Below are 21,759 nucleotides of genomic sequence, written 5' to 3'. Positions count from 1 at the left end.
GCTTCTTTCTCCCTCACCCCAGAAGAGCTGGTTGCAGCTAAGCATGATGTGGACAGAGAAAGAACATTGTCCTTCCTTTGCTCCGATTAAAACTGATTGATTACATACAAACTAAAAGCAAAAAAAAAAAAAGAGGCCAATCCTCAACCCATACCAGTTTTAAGTATCTTCCCAACCAAGTTCAAATACTGGGAAAGAAACACTGAAGGTCAATTATCTAAAGGTGGGGCAGAAAAGAGAAAGCAGGAGGCAGCAGGGACACCCGACCACTGCAGGAGCACGAGCGCAGGACCCCCAGGACAAAGCCACGGAGGGCGAACTGGAGAGGCAGGACCTGGCCAGCATGAAGAAGCTCCCACGGGGTGGCCAGCTGGCAGCGGACGGTAGGAACACAAAGATAAAAGCTCTCATACATCATATTTAATAAGAGTTTTGCTCCAGTGGCTCTCCGGAAGGACAGCTGCTCCCTGCAACAGCATCTCAGCCCGCGGGGCGCTCAGCGATACAACTGGGAAACGCTATGATCTAGAGTTGAAGATTAGGGCCCACCCAACACCATCTCTTCTGACTGCAAGCTGGAGAACAGAGTAACTGACAAACCGTCTTAAGAAAATGATTTTTATTTCTTTTTTTTTAATTTCTTTTTTTTTCCTTTTTCTCAAGATCTGATGTTTACAGATACACCTTTATTTCTGATAATATAGCTTCGCAGCAATAAAAATCACAATGCAGCTAGCAGAGCAGCTGAACTAAGACCCATAAATACCAGCACAGAAAACAATGGACAACCACCAATATTTCTATACATGAACTATTATTTTAATGTCACATTTTGACAATTGTAAATGGTCTACAGAATGTATGTGGGCAAAAGGCAATAAGTGAGTCTTCTGAAACACTAGATGTATAATAAACAGCGCATTATCAACATTTACATGATTCACATCAAATTGATGACATCCTAAATGTATTCCTTTTAAAGGATAGAGATTTTTCAATAAAATATTACATTTCATTTAATACTCTGGTACAATACTTCATACATTGCAGGAAAAAAATAAATGCAAGGTCTATTCCACCTAGTAAGAGGATCCTTTTTCATTAGTCTTTAGTACTGTAATAAAAAAAAAAAATCACAATAATGTCATAAATAAACAGGCTTGAAATTATTTATTACGTTTCACTATTTAGAAGGGAGAAATTAAAAATTAATTTGAAATAAGAAAGTTATGGGTAGAAAATCAAAACCTGACAACACATCCTAGTACCAGCTGTGATTTTTCCCATCCCTACAACAAAAAAAGGAAACAGGTTTTATAACTTCATTAGCCTTACCCTAGTTAATCGTGTTTCAAACACATATCTTAAGAGGAAAAAGTAAAGTTTGGTCAGGATTAATAGGAGAACCAATCAGTCCTAACAACAGTTAGCTGAAATTAAAGTGTATGCTATAAAACATTCAGTAAATGAAGTCTGCAGCAAATTCATGCTGGCATAAATTATTGTGCCTCGGGTTAAAGTTTCCCTTGTGGTATAAAGTCTTCTACAACAGAACACTTCAGAACTGCATCCCTTTTCCATTCCATTGATACAGTAAAAGCTTGCAAATCAATGCTTAAAATTTATTCTCTAAAAACTCACTAGAAATACATGAAACCCACATTCATTTATCTCCCCTGAACCAAAGGACGTTTCTCTTTCTTGCTTCGTCCGTCATAAACCCCAGCCATTCTTTCAAAGAATTTTTAAAAATGCTTTAAGAATCATCCCTCTCTTGCTGGTGCATGAAAGGCAGATTTTATTTTGCAAGGTCTCCCCTTTGGCGCTCAGCAGGGCCTAACACTCCAGTGAAGAAAGGAGTATTTATTCACAATCTTTCAGATTCTGTTCCCCCCTCGTTGACATTCTTCCACCATATGCTCCCCAGGATTAATACGCATTCTGCAGTAAGAATTCCCTGGTTCCAAGGGAAGGAAAAAAAAAAAAAAAAAAAAAGAAATCCTACAGCGGCAGGTTTAAAACAGCTAAAATGAGGTCATAAGAGGCAACTTTATGTTGGCCATGGAACTGATTGCTGCTTATACAGGTCAATCTTTTAAGACACATCACATTAACTGAGTTCAGATTCATTCAGGATCCTTCTCTCGTTTCTCTTGGCTTTTCCCCTGACTTTTCAGCTTGGTGCAGAATAGCTCCAAACCTGAACATGTGTTCCACCTTGCGATAACGTATGAAGCATAGAATTTGTCTAACTTTGCACAAAGTTTTAGACAAGTATTGAATTGCTGTCAATTGCTCTATACAAATACCAACACTCATAACTGATCCCTGTTGAGCAGGATGAAGCTGTAAATAGGGACAGGAGAGGAAGCAGGTGATGTAGAATAGGTATCTCACTACCTAACGAACAGATTTCTCTCTCAGCACGACTAGAAATTTTAGATCTAGAAAGGGCACCAGTATTTACGACTAAAGTATAAGGCTATGACATTAGAACACGTATTATGGTACGCTGGTGACAGGAGTTCCAAAAAAAACCCAAAGCCTCAAAAGACAAAAAGGACAATAGGCAAAGTAACAAAATTCTGCGAAACATTAAAGAAGCACCTTCATTCAGTTCAAACAAAGTGTTCAAATATTTGATTTTGCGAAGCATTCTCAGGAAAAGGTAATGTAATCTCCCACTTAACCTTTCACAAAGCTGCATTAATTACATTCCAGGCTTTAGCATAATTTCACTAGTAAGGCCAATAATGCAATTCCGTTGGCCCTGCACCCTTGCATACAGCAATTTAATGCAGCGTTCACCATCTGCACCTGCTGTACGAAAATGGCAATAATTCCTTAACACCATTTAAGTCACAGAACTTCCCCAGAAACACGGGGAAAGACATTGGTAAGACACCAGCGGTACCCACTCCTAGGGACCGATTCTGCCATTAATGCACACGCGCAGCTGCTAATGGCTTCAAGGGGAGCCTCTGGTCCAGATAATTGGACAGAGCAAAGTGAAGAAACCCAATTAAGTGGCAGTTTAACAGCAGTTCTTCCTTCTAGGCTCTCTAGAAGAGGACTTTGTCTCATTGACAACAATCGGAAGTGGTTTCAGATGGACGTGATTTTTTTAATCTAACAGGGACAGCAAATTCAATGCAGCTCTGAAAGGCACTTCAGGTAGAAGGGTAATAAACTCCTGCCCGATGGAACGAACCAGAACAAGCCTGCTGGCCTTCCTGCCCCTGCTGCCCTTTTCAACTAAGGCAATTTGAGTGGATAGCTAGCTTCCATGCACTGCTTTCCCCGCGCAACTTTAATTTAGCCACTGACACTAGCATAAGGCCTTACTAAAAAAACAGAAGGCTCAACATCTTCCACCTCCCCAGCAGAAGGGGAAAAGGCTTACCTTATACTAAGGTAACAGCCCGCACGGTGCGTTACTTGTTTCACTGTTTTTAATATGCTGGCAAGGTGTCATCATGCAACTTTTTAAAAATACCTTAACTCTACAAGTTCAATCTCTTGCTCAACAGACGAACACAGACAAATTAACATAGACAGTGTCCTCACAAACCACCAGGCCACTGCGGCTTTTGAGAGATACAGTAAATTTCTATTTTGGGTAGAGATCACGTAAAAGAAATTTTGTTTGATGTAAAGGCTACCTTGCATAATTAGTCAAAAATAGCCCATCCAGCCACTCAGCTAAGTCGTAATCAAAGCCATCAATTATCACAAAAAGCACCTTCATATCAATAACTGCCCACCCCTATGAAACTCAGTCTGAGCTTGAAATGTATTAGGACTAATTTTGTCATGTAGGTGATTCTATTCACACTGGTGATCCACTGTTTTCAAACAATCAAGTATTGTTCCCATCAGTATTTTACATTAGTGTAACGGATTTATCTGTATCATTGCTCTCCCACCACCCAACCCCACCCCCCACCCCCCCCAAAAAAAAAAATAAATCCCACAACTGCTCAAATAAGGAAAAAACCCAACTAATAGCCATACTGTGAAACAAAAATACTATTTAAAAAACAAATGGATGACAGTCCAATGGTTTGCTGGATTCAAAACTGACTCTACAAAGTAGTTGTCTACATTGTAGAAACGATTTCCTTTTATTTGGAAAATGAGCAATTGTAAATCAGGTATTGGAGAGAAGAGATATAAACAATCTTTAGATGGTCTTAAGTTTTGCCTACTGTTGAAGGATTAAAACCGTAAATAAAAAGGTACCAAGCCCTCAGAGTTCACCGTTCATGTGAAGCTTCTTCTATCTCTTTCTTGACCTTTTTAAAAACCATATTCATTTCTGGGAAAAGAAGGGAGAAGAAAATAAAAGTTACTTAGGGAAAAAACCTGCAGTTATTTCTTATTCTGACATTATACATATAAGTGCTTAATTTTGACTCAAGAAAGCCTTAAACTCAACCAAAAGCCTCAAACCTTGCTTATAAACCACGTGGTACTTCGTCAGTAGAAGATGAGATTGCGTATAGACTTGAAGAAGATCCCTGGACTAAATGATGAAAGATGGTTACCAAACGGCAAAGGGAAAATAAGATTTCTGAGGTCTTTGAAAACACAGCGGGGAAGGTGACGAAAGGCTTTAGATTAGAATCCAAAAGAAGTCAATGACTAAAAACACCTTTAAATTCAAAGCCCATTCACAGCCCAATAACCAAAGTATCAGATATTGGTTATTAGCTAATAACCGATAATATAGATATATATTCAGTTGTCTGATTGCAAGAACCAAATTATAACAGATATTTAAAACTTAACAACAAGAATCTACAGATTTCTCTCCCAACAAAACCAAGGATTTAATTTTTACTAGCATGACAAAAATACTACAACTGCTCACAGCACACAGGCACAGCAGCAACGTCGCTCATAGCATCTTTTATGAGGCTGAGCATGAGATTAAGTGTTCTTTGAATCTCTTTAGATGCACGCAAATCCTTAGCATTGACCAGGAGCAAAGATCACTTACAAAAGACACGGAAAATTCAGACTGCAGTTGCTACTCATCTTTCGCTAGCATGCCGAATTTCAGCCTCCTGAATAATACAGACTTTCAACTTCTGTCACGGGTGACTCAGAGCATGACAACAAAGGCCAAACTACCAAGCTGATATTCCACGTTGTTTTGAAAAGGTAGTCACAGCCACAACTCAATCAAAATTAGCTTCTGGTATTTAAATGCCCCAAGGGGGCTAGATTGCGTGCATTTCAGGCAACAGAAAGTCCTTCCTATAGTTCTTCTCATAGTTCAGGTTTGTGTACGTTTTTTCCTAACCTCACAACTCCAGGCTGGATAAGCACGCTCACTCCTGAACACACATACCTGCCTTTGCATGGAAGTCTCTGTACATCTTCTCATCTGAAACTCTTCTGCTGTTGCATCAGCCCCACATTTTCATATACTCTAGCACTATCTTCTCGCATTCTGAAATGAAACAAATAGTTACAGTCCAAAGAATCTAGTTTGAGAAAACCGCATTTGTACACACCAATGCAATTCAGTAATAATTTATTGTGCTCAATTTAGTTTAAGAGCAAAGCACAGGGCAACAACAGTCTAGGGCAGATTCTGTGATAACTCATTCTCATGAGGTCCCTGAAGATTACTTAGTACAGTTCAAAACTTATGCACTAACAACAGAAGTAAACTTACTCTGGACACGTTGGGGTTGGGGTACAGGGTGGAAGAGGGCTCTGATCCCCACTTGTCTGGTCCGATAAAGAATATTTAATGTTTGTGTATTCGTGACCTTTTCTCTTACTCTTCTGTGAAGCAAAACACAACAAAAAGCCAGGTTTTGAATTACTAATAGAAAACAATCAATGAAATAACACAGAAATTACATGTATGACTACCCATGTATGTTTTTAGAAGAAAGGTTTGTCTATGAATGGAAGAGAGCTCAATTCTGTAGATAACACACACAACATGGACAGGACCTAAAGGTTGGCTTTAGCTATTTGTTATAAGACCTGAAAAGCCGCACTTTTCAACCTTCCTCTTTCCACCACCATCTCCAGCAGAACGTACCAACCTTATGAACCAACACTCGTACACAGTGTTCATCTTACTTGGCAGAAGAAACCCCACTTCATTCTTTAATATTTAGACGGCACCAGCCAGTGGGCTTCCCACTGACCTTACTTCCAGCTTGGAGATGTGGCCAAAAGAGTAACAACGTTGTTTGCAAGATCTCTAATAAAATACCATCTTAGCCCATTAGGTTTGATATAAAAAGCACCCAAGCTGTTATTTGTATTCTGCAGCATATGTTACAAGCTGTAGCCAATTGTGCTGGCGTTCATCTGAAGCTACTGAAGGCTCCAGCAAGCGAAGCTACACTAGAAAGAAAGGGGATGTGGCTCTTTTTCCTTTTCAAGATAAACGTTCATAGCACACGCATGCACTGAAACCTACATATAAATTAAAGCCTCACTTTTAAAGTTTTCAGAATAGTGGGCTTGGGGGGGTGGTGGTATTTTTGTTGGGTTTTTTGGGGGGGTTGTTTTTGTTTGTTTGTGGTTGTTTGGGGTTTTTTTAATGCTCAAACAAGTACTAAATAACCGGCCCGAATCAATCTCGCAACAGAGGTTGTCAGAGCCTCTGGGGAGTTCTGGCTGCCGAGTTTCCATTAAGAACATTCTGTAGCAATGTAGATTGAAGTTTTTCCAAGACAGTCTTCTGAGACTTGCTCAAAACTTGCTCAACTTGTTCTGTTGTTTTAGTGAACTTCTCCCCTCTCAGCCTCCTGCTTAGCCCTGACAAATCACTTTGAAATAGACCACCAGTCCAGCTCAATTACCTGGAAGGTTAATGCTAAAAGATAAGATTTAAACAAAATGCAAAGGTTCAAACTCTGCTGCATTCTACAGTGTTACGGCTACAAACCCCTCCCCTGCCAACAATAATTCTGAAGCCCAAAACTTGGGCTTGATTTCCACCTCCCACCCCAAACTGCACAATGAATGGCAGTTCCAGTTACAGATGTAACAAGTACAGTAAAAGCAATTTTAAAAGAATCAGTCAGTTTTTCTAGTATTTAAGCTGATAGAAACAGATAAAAACAAGCCAAGAAAAAGTAGATATCCGTCTTCTCTTCCTTCCGCTTCATTCACTGTAATTATCCTTTCTAATTCAGAATAAGAGAAATGTGGTAAGAACTACTTGTTTCCTAGCTATAAGAGAATATACGCATTTCCACGGGGTGGGGGTGGGGGCCTAAACCACATTAACTTTGCTTTTCTTCTATGCTTGTAAGAAGACAAGCAATATTTAACACAACACTTAACTCTGAAAACTTGAGGCTCTCAGCATTGCAATGCAAGAGGGAAAGCTGGGAGAGCAGGGAATTTTTTTCCAAACAAAAAGGAGGCATATCTATGTGACGGGATGCAGCTATTCACATACCCACTTCTTCAGTCCAGCTGGTTGCGAGTCCTACAACAGGCTAACTAATGTGACTACCACGTTTCTTATCAAAAAAGAAAGCCTGTGTTCATCCAGACTGAAAAGCAGACAGGGAGCACGATCTCATGTTGTTTCCTACAAAGATGCCCTAATTGACATCATTTTTTTTCCCCAGCTGTCACTGTTTGCAACTGCAATTAAAGCAAGTACAGAGAAGAACGTTCTTGAAGTTAAAAGCTTCTCAAAATACATCATTTCATTCCCAAACTATCTTATTGGGGTGAAATTCAAGCATTCTGCACAGTATTCTACTACTCAGCCAATTTGGTTTTTCTGCTCTATCAAAATGTGCTTTGGAGCATTCCCAATTCACCATGGTTCTTTCAGGACATTAGTTCCTATAGTCACCACAAAGCTTTGCTTTTGTCTGAGAATTTCTATATTGTTTTATTCTTGTAGCCGTCACTAGCCCTAGTTCGAGGTCAAAACCTCCTGAAATAAAGCAATGTTCTATTTCTAGTTTCTCAAACTTTTATACCTGTGCCTTCTGAGCTAGTAACGGAATAGAAGATGAAACAGAACTAACTGAGCCTCATCACTACAGGAGAAATACACTGCTCCACACAATATCAAAATACTATTCAAAACCCATTACAATGATCAAGAGAGAGTTACAGATCTACTTTGTAAATGGCAGCAGCAGAAAGAGACCATTTTCAAAAAGCTGAGGATACAAGGCTTCCATAATTACACACACAGAGATATGATGCAGCTCTAAAGCGAAGTGAGACAACAAAGCCAGGAAAAAAAGAGAGTACACCTGAGGGATTTCTTGTTCTTCACTTTGTGTCTAATCACCATCAGAGCATACAACAGCTGTCCTGGGGAGAGGAATAAAGTCTCTATCCTCTCTGCTGAACAGTGCATCTACATCATGTACGAAAATACAAAATAAGCTCTGCCACACTCCAAAGCAGCCAGAAGCCAGACAGGAGTGCCAAGCCCGAGCTGGCACACTCCATCTCTAAAGAGGGATGACATCTCACACCCGGCACTGCGCTAATCATGCAGCTCCCCACAGCTGCCCCATCACTTGGGGGGTTTATGTCCTTCTGAGCAGCAAGCCAGCTGCAGAAGGAAAGATACTGAAATTCCGAAACAAAAAGATAAAAATCCCAAATGACCACAGGTTAGGGCAGAGAAAGCAACAGTGAGTAGAACGTCAGTTCTTTATTACAAAACGAGGTAACTTCTCTAAAAAACAGTAAAAGAATTTGAGTGCAATGAAGTACTTAACCAGGAAGAGTGAAGTGAACGTCTTGTGGTTGCCACGACATGTTCCAAAACTTTCCTCATCTTACTATACCAAATCACGCCTTTAACCGCTTTTTGTTGGACACTACGCTGCAAGATCACCACGCTCATTCTGTAATCTTTCAGTCTGATATACTTACCTCTTACTAATAAACATGTACTTTAAGACTCAAAAATCGGTCAAATTGGCATTTGAATTTGGTTATCAAATTTAGAAATACAGTTAACAGATTTGAAATCTCTTTAAAACTCAACAGAGCGCAAGGTTCTGTATTAATTAAGAGAGCCTTATCTTTTATTCTTCTTGCATAGAAAACTAGATAATATTAAGGGAATTTGAGATCTGGGGTGCAGGGGCTGGGGGACAAGTCCCATACACGCAAGCATTTTCATGGAAGGTAAACCAGCACTGGTTGCAATCATATGTAGAAGTCTCTCAGACTGTTCATTTTCTTCCTCTGCCAGTGGCCAAACGCAGTTTTTATTTTAGAGTTTTCTAATTCCACCTCATAGTTTAAGTAATTCTTAAGCATAACGAATGGAAATATAGGCTAACTTCTCCAAATAGGGTTAACAGGTTACAGACACAGCCTTTTCACGAGGCATTGGTTATACAGTCAGCAATCATGCCTCCAAAAGTCACAGGCAGCAAACGAGCTACTCTGCTCCCTGTTCAAATGATAACACGTTCCTGTAAAACATTTTATACTTGGGACAAACGTACCTGCTCCTCTTCAATTCTGCGCTGTAGCGTTTCAATGTAGTGCTGTACTGCCATGTAAATAAATCTGTACTGTGCTTCTGTCTGAACCATTCCTGACCGTTGCGATCTCACCATCTGAATGGTCTTTGGAACGTCAATATCACAGTCCACACCTAGGAAGAATCATCATAATGTTAAGAAGAGTAAAATAAACTTTGTCTTTGGACAAGAGATTAGTCTCATCTTCCGGCAGAACACAGTTTAGTTGAATGATCCTGCAATAAGCAAAACTGCTAACATTTAGCACAAAGGATTTGTCCTTTACAACTAATACAAAGATCTGTAGAACTGTAACATAATGTGGAAAGCTGTCCTGGGGGAGAAAACTGCATCACTTCACACTGTTCCAAGATGACTTTAAATCCAACACAGGTCAACATACACACCGACTTTGTGTTTATGTTTATACATAAATACAACACCATCCTCCGAAAACAAGTTACTCAAATTCAGCGTGCATGAGTACATTGACAGTCACACACTCATGAATCATTTTAAAAGAAAAATAAATGATAAATATAATCAGAAAAATATAATCAGACTCCTGGCTAATCCTCAGCTGAAAGTTTTCATTATGCTGAACTAGAGCAGTGTTCCCGCACTTTGACTCCAGCTAAGTCAAGAAGAATGGGCAAGTCCCTCCTACGCCAAACACACGCGTACTTTGTGGCATCACTAGAATCCCTCTATTCTACAAACACTCCCATTGTTTTATTGTGATGTATCTGCCAATGTCCCACAGGAAAATAAAAGTGTGGGGGGGAAACCTACCTTTTTCTCTGATTATGTCAATAAGAATATCAATCACAATGAAAGTTCCTGTTCGCCCAATCCCAGCACTGTAAAAAGGGGGGGGGAAAAAGGTTAGTTGTTTTGCTCTTTCTGAACACTCACCAAAACGCTAGTCCAAGTAAGAGTTTAACATTAAGAGACATTAGACTTCAGAATTATAGCCAGAGTCAAACCAAGCCACACGCAGCCAAAAGTAACGTCAGATGGAAGAGACAGAAGTCATAACAGCACTTATGACTAACGAACTCCATGGGCCTAGACAGCAAGCAGCAGCAGAGGTGCAGTGCATCACCATACCTGCAGTGGACCACAACTGGTCCCGCATCAGAAATGCTCTCCTGTTTATGGTGCACCTCCTCTAGGAAGTCAAGTACACCACCTGGGTCACTTGGGACTCCATGATCAGGCCAAGTTCTGAAGTGATATTGCCAGACTGTTCTCTCTGTGTTCCCCTAGAAGGAAGATGCCAACATGTGAAAACAACATCCTTCAGATCAAAATCCATCTATGTGCTAAAGTTGAGTCAGATCAGAAGGTGGCATATTCCAACCTGCTGATCAGTATCCACAGCACCACAACTCTCAAAGGAGGGAACATGCCAGAGTTCTTCCTGGCCTGACAAGTCAAATCGCACCACCTGCTTCCTCAGCTCCCTCTTTCACATGCAGTTGTTTCCAACAACATTTCCATCTTCACCTTTAGAAGCCATGGCAAAGTTCCATCTGAGGGTGACCAAGAGCTTCATCTGCCATACTCATCATTCATTCCTAGTGGCACTTACCTTACGCACTTCTTCCCACTCAGTTCTATCCCATGGGCATACCAATCTAATACATCCTGCTTGCTTGCTTCTTACACAATTCTTTTTGCACCCTGATCCAAATTGTCCCTTAACAAAGAAGTGCTATTTTGACACTAGTTCACTGTTTCCTTCCTCATCTTTTTTATTGCTTCCCTTAAGTGTACTTCCTGTGTACTTGGACCCACACAGAGCTATCTCTGTGTAAGGGAGCAAATGCCTGGCTAGACTTCAGTGCAGTTACTTAAAAGCATCATCCCTCTTTCCAAATTTCCTCAAAGCTCTGCAGCCATGCATCTCCTGCCAAAAAGTGCTTACGTAGAAGAACCTTCAATTATCCCAAGGACAAAGAGAAAGATGTATGGAACTAAACCTGGAGCTTCAAAGAAAGAGACAGGGCTCAATTTATTAGTCTCTTAGTGCTTTTATTGATTCCAAACAAACGGTCTACTTCTGAAAATTCTCTTTGTGATCTGCAACCTGAATTAAAAGGACAGATTTACTAACATACTTACTTGCCCAACTTTAGAAAGCTTAAGTTCTCTTAGTGTGTAATCGTGTGCTGCACTCTCCTTAACATTCCTAACACGCATAACACCATACTCCTTTAGGGAATATTCATCAGGCCAGTACTTGACGCACTTACTCTGCAAAATTACAAAAAAAGGAGTAATCAGTAAGAAGGCAGCTGCTTCATAAACTGGTTAACACACACATTTCTGAAGCTTTCTGTTCTGAATACATAGAGCACAATTACTAGCGCCAACTGAACAGCTGGCTGACACGGTAAAGAGGTAAAGTACATTTTAGGGGGAAGTTTCTCTTCCCTATGACAAACAGCAGATGATTCCAAAGAGGTACAGGCAATCTCTCCTTTTAGCAGCTTTCATGATCATCCTAGTACCTGCTTTGCCTCAGTAGTTTCAAAACCCAGGGACCAAAATACTGTTACTTGTATCTCCAACCCAACTACGGGTTTCGAAATACTGAGAACTTCCAGTGGAATGCTGCAGTCTTACAGGCTGTTCTACAAACAAAACTCAACAGTCTGTAAAATAAATACAGGTCAAAGGTATAAGCCGTTTTTAGCAGAAATTAAACTTGGATGCTTGCTTTTTCATCAGTTGGAGCAGAAAGCGCAACATAGCTCTCCGATACAATCACCAAAGAATTGCTCCCTGTGGCAGGGGACCGAAGCCTCCTGCATCTGTAGGTTTTGAAGTATAGAGCTTTTGGTGTGCTGCTTCTCTCTCAACATTATCTTTGGCCAGGGATATACTCCATCCACTGAAGAACAGGCTCACCTATTACTACTTTTATTTGGTTCCTGTAAAAGCTCAGGGAAGAGCAAATCCTGTTAGCCTCTGAATGTAATACAAGTCCACATGGTATCAAATGAGAACTTACAGTGTACCTGTATACATAGATACAGCTTCCAGCAACAGCAAATGCAGGCCAAACCCCGAGTACTACCGAGAAACATTTCCTATTTGCAGTTACTACTACATATTTGTGAGAAAACACGGCAAGAAGAAAGTCCCTTCTGCCAACACAAGATAGAGTAAGAGATGATTGAACACATGCTTTCCAGCCTACTTAGGCAACAAGATGCTTTTCTGTTACTTTTACCCTTCTTTCCCTGCCACCTCCAAAAAGGTACAAGCTGAAGAAAAGATGTTGGTCTTGGCACATGCCAACATAACTTGCAGTCTCAATACGGAACTGTGAACATGAGAGCAGTTCGTACAGCAGGTCTGAACAGTAACACACAATGTTAAAGCAAGCTTTAGTCTGACAGAGGGGATGCATGCATTATCAGCTCAATGGACTGCCCCCAAAACGCCACTAATTTAATTTTTAAGTATTTGCTGCTTCTACATTGCATTCTAAAGCAATATTCAGAACTCTGTGCAGATCTGAGATGTTTCATAGTTCCTCACTTCCTTAGGCAACATGCTCTTGAAGTCATCTCTGATGCAGAGGTTTGTCTCCTTCCCGCACATCTGAATGCATCTTAGCCTGAGATAAAAAGCTTTTCTTTTCTATCAGGACTGTTATTTGCAATTATCAAAGAAGTGAAATAGGCATAAAAAAAAATAATAAAAAAATAAATCAATGCATGTAGCACTAATTAAGTAATCAGACATTGAAATGTTCTATACAGCCAGAGCACAGAAAACAGGCTTAGGAAAATTTGGGAAGAATCATGGAGAAACTACAGAAGAGCACAGGTCATTCCATAGGTTACCACAAAAAAAAAAAAAAAAGAGAGAAGAGAGAGAGTATGCAAGTCAACTCTTCCAAAGCAACCCTGTCATTTATTTCTCTTCTTCCAAGAGAAAGATCTAAGACGAAGGTCACCGGGAAGGAGTAGCACCTCCGTCATTCAGTGCAGCCTCAGGAAGGAAACACAAATCATGCCCTTTAATAAAGATGACGAATAGGCAGAAGTTTACAAAGCCTAAAAAAATCCATAAGACAGAGTCTAATGGTTTCTACAACCACCACCAATGGCAGCTTTGATACCTAGATTAGGAAGAGAAGCCCAAAAAAATCTACTGCTATTTGTCTTCCAAACACATATAGAAAGCCTCTTTTTCTGTGGCAGTGGTGAGGAACCCCTGCAATTATCAGTCACCCATAGAAAAACATTAGCTATCCTTTAAATTCAATTTTTTTCAAAAGTGACAGTCATCTAACAAGCTAACAACTTCCTATTCAGAACCAGATCATCAGATTATTGGAAAAAGTGGACAATGGTATGTAGAAAAAGTAAAGAAACTTAAAAAAAATTAAAAAAAAAAAAGAATAGAAACTGTTTACCAAACAGAAAAAAGATCAGAAGTGACACATTCCAAGGATAAAGCTATACTATACACAGGAGGCGCTATGTGACCATTGCCAGAATATCAGTATTCAACTATTTCCTATTCTTTCCTGCCATATGTCATTAGACCCCAGAAACAAAGTAATAGCCTCAGATTTGCCAGAAGACAGCAAATAAGACAAGATCTCTGCACTTAAAAGGTAAAATGCACGTTCTTGGGATCCACCATTGCAGGAAAATTTCCTCTTTCAGAGCATTAAATACCGCCAGAGCAGTCCACAAGGGGCTCGCAGATTCCTGAGGCTGAACAGGCAGCTGTGTTCATGCAGAACAGGGCAAACGACCCAACTTCAGGAATAAAAGTGCTAAATCACAGCTGGTTGAGGGATTCCTAACCAGCTACAGTTTCAGGCATAATCACTAGCTCAGCACGTAATAAGAATGTTACCAAATTCAAGCACAGAAAGTAAAGCCAGAAGAGCGAACAGCATTCTAGTACAGTCTAGTAACTGTGACTTGAATGAGGTGATTCTGGGGCAAGAGCTTTCACATTATATTGTAGTTTTTAGATAAGAAGCAATATCATCTAAATTCACTCTTATAGTAATAAAGTCCCACAATTCTGCTTTTCTAGTAAAGTCTACACAAGCTTGGAAAGCCAAAATAAATGGCAATACTTTTGTTACAGGAACAGGCAGTTTATCCCTTCAAGCAAGCAGAATGCCTGTTTGGCTACATCTCGCATTCCAGTGCCTCATTCCCTGAACAATTTTAAAATACATAGATTCACATTCAGTAGCTAAAACTTAATCATCCAAGCCTTGAAAACGGGAGGTCTGATGATATGATAGGAGTGTACCCTCAACTCCCACAGGCACCAATAAAAAAAGGACACTCAGCACCTTCCTGGTCTCCAAAGGCAGCGGTGGTGCACCAGATTTCAGCGTATAAATGAATGTAACCAAGTCGGTTTAGTCCTTACTTGCATTCAAATGTCACGACCTTTCCTAAGGCCAGTTTGAGAGTCTGTTTTTACCTTTCCTCTTTCAACTTCTTTTGTTGTCATAACAATAACTCGAGAATTCTCCTGAAACACCATCCTCCAAAAATCATTCACTGTATTCTGTAGGCACCCTTGAGTAGCAATGTAGCTTTTTTTTGGCTTCGAGTTGTTGCACTTGGTTTCAAACTCAGGCTAGAGAAAAAACAATTTAACAAATGGTGACAAATGGTAACAAGACTAACTTGAATTTAGGTGAGCACGTTAAAGAGCAGACATGGGCTTTGCAAACAAGACTCCTGCAGGTAGGAGTATACTTACCATAATAATATTAGCATTGATATAGTCTGAAACAGGTTCATTTGGATCACCATCATGTAGAACAACTCTGGTATGATCAACTGGAAGAATATATATGCATGTTAAGCACTTGCATCCTACAGTTGTGAACACACAGCTATTTTTAAATAACCCACAGAGAGGTACGTTTCTTACGGCTACCAGAAGCTATTAAATTATCAAACTCAGTAAATTAGTGGCTAGAATATTCAACCTTTCCTCTTTTGCTATTTCTTAAAACAAGTGGCCAGTTCACAGCAAGATCAAAACAAGTGCTCGTGCCCCCCAGTAACTCATGAGCACACGACAGTCAAGCACTAAGTCAAGGCAAATGTCCGCTGGATTTGCGCCACGCAGTTTCGTACCACAAATTAATCCTCTTAAATTTACGCATTCCAGTTTGGATGTGACGCTTTTAAATGAAAGCTGAAGATAAAAACAGTATTTGGGAATCGAAATATCAGTATCTACAAAGTCCAAATGCTTGAAAACAAATGGGAAACTGCATGGGCTCATACTGACTACGTAAGAGGGGAAATTATCACTAAAGAGAAGAAAAAGCACAGTGGTGCTTAATTAACCCTGTATTTACGAGCTAAGAAAATAAAGAACAGAAACGTAGCAGGCTTACATTATAATGAAAGAAATCAATACTTACAGGGTAAAATGTTTTTGTATCTATTTTTGTTTTTGTTTTCTTGACGCTGACCTTCTTTACGACTATAGAGAAGTTTGCATTCCTGCTGCTGTAAAGTCTAAATGAAAACAGCACAAATAAAGTTTAAATGATAAAGCACAGATAAAGTATGGATGTTTCACCATCATTATAGCGATCCTTTCTCATAAAAGTGATGATACTTGACTATAATGCCAGAAGGTCAAAGAAAGAGAGAGGGGTACTGGATTTCTCCGTTCAGACTTAGGACAGTATTGCTTCCAAGGTATGTAAGAAACACAGGAGTGCGAGTGACAACTACGGGATTCCTCCAGCTTTCTTCTGCCCCTTCAGCTACAGCAAATCTGTAGTAACGCTGCTGGAAAGCCCCCAGAACAAATCCCTGAGATTACAAAGGCTGCGTTACAGCAATGCCACAAGAGAGGATCCTTGCAAGCTGCTGCCAGACCAGCTCTAGACAGGCGAAGAGGAGGAAGGAGCACAGAGAAAACCCAACAAAACACATCAATACAAGCAACTGTATTTAAATAACAAGCACAGTGAAAAGTCCTTCAGTAGTTAGAAGCACAGTATTAGAAAGATATTCTTGTCTGTTCCCCCATAACAAAAGTCCACACGGGAATGCTACGGTATTTTCAAAGGTATGGATGGGATAGGTAAAGTGCCAATGCACAAACCACCACACCACAGCCACGTACCACTTTTTAAGTGCTCTAATTTTCTCTCCTACCAACACAGGGCCATTTCGCTAAACCAGCACAAAAAATTTGCACTGACTTTCTCGTATTACCCTGCTGGGGGAAGAGGCGGGGCATGAGGTAACTACAAACAGATCAATCCAGTGTAGAAACAATAAATCTGCATGGGGATTTCTCCTGTTGGCAAGGAGCTAATTTCTCAGTGCCTGGGTCACAATTAATATCACAGGGACAACAGCAATTCCACGCTTCACAGCCATGCTGTCTGTGCAAGACTCCGTACTTGCAATGAAGCTGGAGAAACCAGAATCTCAATGTCTTTGTTCCAAGTTTAAATCCCAAAAGCAGTACTGGCCTGACTAAAAGGAACACTCAGGCTTTGGAAGCTGCTCCCCTTGTTATTACCACCCTTCATACTCTTGCAGAGATTGCTTTTACTTCAAAGCTTGGGCACATCAGGCACATTTACTCACTTCTATTTCAGTCTCAGTTATTGTTACTGCATCACTTAGTGACCTTGGACAATTAGACTCATCCTAAAGACAGGGAAAGCAAAGAACAAAAGCAATACAGGAGAGCTGTGAAGTTTCACGCTTATGAAGCAAAGACAGAAAACACATCCCCATAAAGCATTGCTTACTACTACTAGCGATGGGTGAAACAGTACTTTGCACTAAGCTCACCTCTTGCCACCCTGCAAGAGTCTTTCGAGTGCCATCATCACACAGCACCTTTACATAATATTAACACTTTTGAGTCTCAGCCAAGTGAAACACCAAGCAAAAGAACTGAAAGTTAAACTATGCTAGCAAGTTAAAAAAAAAAATGGAAACAATTAAGTGTGTGGAAACCATGGCTTCAAACACATCTTCACTTCATACAGTTAATTGTTATTGCTTTGAGCATCCCTGAGGAGAGATCCATGAGCAACAGCGACTTCTAACAAGCCCATTAAGAGATGTACACGATGCAACAATAAATCTGAAACAGTCCTCAATTTCACTACAACATCCAAGCATTAAGCTCACGAAACAGCCATTTTTCAGAAGGAAAAACATTACAAGGACTGTTAACAATTCTGTCTAGTGGTTCACGGGACAAGAGGTACATTCTTAAATATGCCTGAAGACAAGTAATTTATAACTACCATCTGGCCTGCCAAATCATAAACACCACAGGCAGAGATCGATGGACATCCTGGAGTTTGCTCCCCTGCCTCCTGCCACCAAGGCTGACAGCTATAGCTTACCTGAGGTGAATGAAAAAGCATGACACCGAAACTGCTACTAGATTGCACCATTTCCAAAAACAGTGGGGAAAAAATTAAGGTTTAGTGCTGGCCTCACTAACAGCAGTGAAGGGGAAAGAAGTGGAATGTCTCACAGGTAAAATCTTTCATTTCTTACATTTACTTTTTCTGTAAGGCTTCTGGCTTGCTAGCAAATACCCTTCAGGAATGTCACAAGACAGGAAAACACCTTGCTTCTAAAGGACCAACTGATAAATCCATTACAAGACAAATTTACTCAACAAAGACCAGAGGTCAGAAAAGAAGACAGTGTCAAGTAATAGCTCAGTGATATTTTGACAAATCAACAATCCATTCCTAAATGCACTGCACAATAGTGCTTCCCTCAAGAAAAAAAACAAGACCAACCATTAATTCACATAGCTTCTAGTAAGCCAACACCAATTACAAGAAGGGCAAGCCAACAGGGCACACTTGTTCCTTTTTATGCCCTCTGAATAAGAGTAAGGTATGCTTAGACTCTACAGGGAAGCCAACAGACACCCTTTGCTTGGCTAACTTGCAAATGTGTGTTCAGGCTAAACCACACAGTGATCACAGGCACAATCCACATGACTGTATCATGATATCAGTCTTTCTAAAAAGCAGTTAATTCCCAAATGCAAGTTTTAGCCATTAGAGCAGATGTGGCAAATCTTCCTGACCCTTCAGGCCCCATAGCAAAGTTCAGGTGTTGAACTCCGCAAGAGAAGCAACTCAAAGGTTGAGGCCAGTCTACCTCCCGGTGAGGTTCACAAGCAACAGATAAGAACTGCTCCCCACGGGATTCACCACTCTAATGATAGGGTAAAACATAGTCCGAAGTCCTCAGCAATGGCCAGACCAGCCTCTGCGGGCTTCCTTCCCCCTCCAGGTGGGATTCTGACCATTCAGCAGTCCTGGGTAAAGGACTGTCCCCCCTGCACTGGGCACAGAGGAAGAGACAGGAAAAAGCTTAATCCTCATATTATGATTTCCCCACTGTTGTGACCTCACCTTCTTACACTCTACCACATTCGTAGTGAAACATGTCACTTCTCTGGTAAGAGTCTTTTGCTTTTCATGGATTTATTTTTCTCCTCCTGACAATAATCTCGGAGCAGACTGGACCGTACATTCAGCTAATTAATATTTCTGATCAAAAAGAGTTTCTTCAAGAACAGTTGCTTTGCAAATCCGTCACGATTCAAGACGTTTCTCAAAATAGCATTATACAGCCAAAACCAGTTCTCTGTCAAAGATCAGTCCTTTCCAGTTTCCTGTTGCCATCTGCTGGTGGAGTTCCAGACTCCACTGTGGATTTCTTACATGTGTGTGGTATAAAGCAGTGCATTATACTTAAAACATTTCTAAAGCTTTTGGCTACGACCATCACATGCATGCAGCTGTTAAGGAACTCCAGTTGTCAGAGAAGGGTTAGGACCCAGGCTAGACTCAAGTAGTATGGAACATGTTAGTTAACACTCATATTTAATTTGCTCTGCTTAAAATTTCAACTGTATTTTCTTTCAAATGTTAAGTATCCTGTCCACATGAAGAAAAGACGACAGGAATGGATCTGATTAATCGTCCCGGTGGGCCAGATACAGTTGTATATAAGGCTCCCTTGTGATGGGGAAGATATTCAGGAGGGATTGAGCTACGTACTGAATGAATAGCATTGAAGAACATAATTAGCTCTCACAATCAGGAAAAAAGGTAAATATTTCAATCATTTTACTAGCAGACACGAGTGGAACGGATAAAATTTTAACCCATGCTGTATATGACACAGGAGATGGAAGCAAGAACAGGGATCTGAAGTGATGGAGGGGGAGATCAGAAAAGGTCAGGAAGGCAGTAACAAACCTAACTTTTCAGTAGTGTAGAGATTTAATACCATAACACTTGGAATGTAATGAAGTACCTCAAATTCTTCCCAGAAGCCCTGCTTGACTTTATCTGTAGTCTCTGCTAGCTTGCTTAGCTCTCGCACTCTGCTTTCAATCTCTGCAGCATTAATACGGGTAGTATTCAGAGGCTAAGAAAAAGAGAAATATTAAACAAAGGTATAAGAAATGACAACTGTGAGAAGACAGTTAAAACACAAATTCCCTACATTAAGTATATTTTATATAGGCAATTCTAAGATCCAGGCATGTCTTAGGACTTCAAAACAATTCAAACAATGAAGGGCAGTGAGAGAAGAGAGGAAGGGGGCAGGGAACAATTGCTTTTAGATAGTCTCATGGTTGTTCTTCATTACATCAAGTTGTCTTATTTCTCGATTAGTCCTACAATCCCTATGGACAACAATGAAACCAAGAGAAGTTCTGCACACATCAGAGACACAAGTCTATCCCTCACAGGCATATAAAAAATTGTTACCGTTTGAATGACTTGACTTCATCATTCAGTTTCATGAAGTTTAATTCTTCATTTTTCCATTAGGAAAGAAAAAAAACGATGGCTTGCAGAATACATGGAAAAGCCTGCACTTCATCAACATGTGCTGAAGGTAACGAAGCTTCGTGGTGCCTTCACCATTCACTCACCTGCTTGAGTTGCAATACTGTGCCCAAAGTTTCTACCATAGGGTTCTTCTTGTAATGTTCCACTAGATCTGTCAGAGAGTCAAATTTCTCCCCTCCGCCAACATCATACTTTAGATCCTTGAAAGACAGATGGTTCATCAAAATAAATGCACTTTGAATGATGAAGTCTACTCTAATATCATCTTTAGGCTATGCAACATATGAGAAATTATCTTTGAAACCTATACATAGAAGAATCTAGCAAAATCCTTCTGGTAAGGGATGATAGAACCTTAATGCAAAGAAACACACACTATGGAGGACATTACCCTTTTTGTCATCTAATTTAAAATCATTTTATCTGCCTTTTCAGGAGAGCTGATTCCTTCTGAACTGAGGTTCAGTCAGCTCAATCAGGCTATCTGAGCTACATGATTAGAATCCAGGAAATAGCCTTGGAAATCAACTCAAATTCCTAAAAGCGTATCATCGGGTCCTCAAAGGCTGGCATTGACTGCCACCATCCCTATTTTAAGGAAGCAATGCTAAGTTATTTTCCTCAATGTCATAAATGCTACGAGTAGTTAATTGCAAATCAAAGAGGTTTTCTCAAAAAAAAAAAAAAATCTGGTACTTTAGCTTTTACAGTCTTGGTAGATCACTTCTATCTCCAAACTATTTCTGTTATTGCATTTTAGTTGTTTTTAAACAATTAGGATGTTGCACTGTCTTTTAGGGTAACAGAAGAATTATTATTTCGTTAATAGCAATCCATGGGCATATATGAAAATATCAAAAGACTATGATTTAACAGTACTTCAGTGAAGAACTACCTTACGTTAAATTCAAGTTTCAGATTTAAAACTGTTCCTTGGATTCAATACTCAAAATTTTCACAGAATGTTGATCATTTATCAGGTGCAACTTCATAAACTGGCAGGAGAAACAGATATACTCGGATGGATCTCTATTTGTCCAATTACTCATGTTTTTATATAATTTATCCAGGAGACTGCAACTCACTTAAGAAGATTCATGAACATGAAAGGCTCCATCAGCAGAAGATTTGAGACAGACTTCTGACGCAATCGAAAGCAAATCTACTAGAAGGTACTTGACAGCATAGTATAGTATGACATGATTTAGTCAGGCAAGCAGTCAAAAACACACTAATAGAATTTTGATGCTATCAAATTAGTCAATTCAATCCAACAGATGATATGTAGCACATACAGTACCACAGGGAAAGGGGAAATGTATTCAGCTCTCTGTAGTGAAGTGTAAGATGGCCCTTCTGTTAGAATAAACC

At 40.0% G+C, this 21,759-nt stretch overlaps 1 protein-coding gene across 2 annotated transcripts in view; it reads right to left on the bottom strand.

Moving 5' to 3' along the window:
* Positions 1-604: 604 nt before the first annotated feature.
* PTPN11 (protein tyrosine phosphatase non-receptor type 11) overlaps positions 605-21,759 on the bottom strand; it is a 28,829-nt gene continuing 7,674 nt past the window's right edge. The window contains exons 5-16 of one of the 2 annotated variants that reach the window (XM_074605863.1): positions 20,472-20,588; positions 19,844-19,957; positions 15,934-16,030; positions 15,258-15,337; positions 14,973-15,131; positions 11,625-11,756; positions 10,608-10,762; positions 10,290-10,357; positions 9,480-9,631; positions 5,687-5,799; positions 5,357-5,458; positions 605-4,318 (exon numbers count right to left, since the gene is read on the bottom strand). In XM_074605863.1, the coding sequence (XP_074461964.1) occupies positions 5,389-5,458; positions 5,687-5,799; positions 9,480-9,631; positions 10,290-10,357; positions 10,608-10,762; positions 11,625-11,756; positions 14,973-15,131; positions 15,258-15,337; positions 15,934-16,030; positions 19,844-19,957; positions 20,472-20,588 (1,257 nt within the window). In that variant the 3' untranslated portion in view covers positions 605-4,318; positions 5,357-5,388. The remainder of the gene's footprint in view (positions 4,319-5,356; positions 5,459-5,686; positions 5,800-9,479; positions 9,632-10,289; positions 10,358-10,607; positions 10,763-11,624; positions 11,757-14,972; positions 15,132-15,257; positions 15,338-15,933; positions 16,031-19,843; positions 19,958-20,471; positions 20,589-21,759) is intronic. The other variant, XM_074605864.1, reaches the window with a different exon arrangement.

The sequence above is a fragment of the Larus michahellis genome, chromosome 13 (genome assembly GCF_964199755.1).
Source record: "Larus michahellis chromosome 13, bLarMic1.1, whole genome shotgun sequence".
In the NCBI taxonomy this organism is placed as follows: Eukaryota; Metazoa; Chordata; class Aves; order Charadriiformes; family Laridae; genus Larus; species Larus michahellis.
The sequence above is the reverse complement of the archived record's forward strand: the minus strand, read 5'-3'. Positions and strand labels throughout refer to the sequence as shown.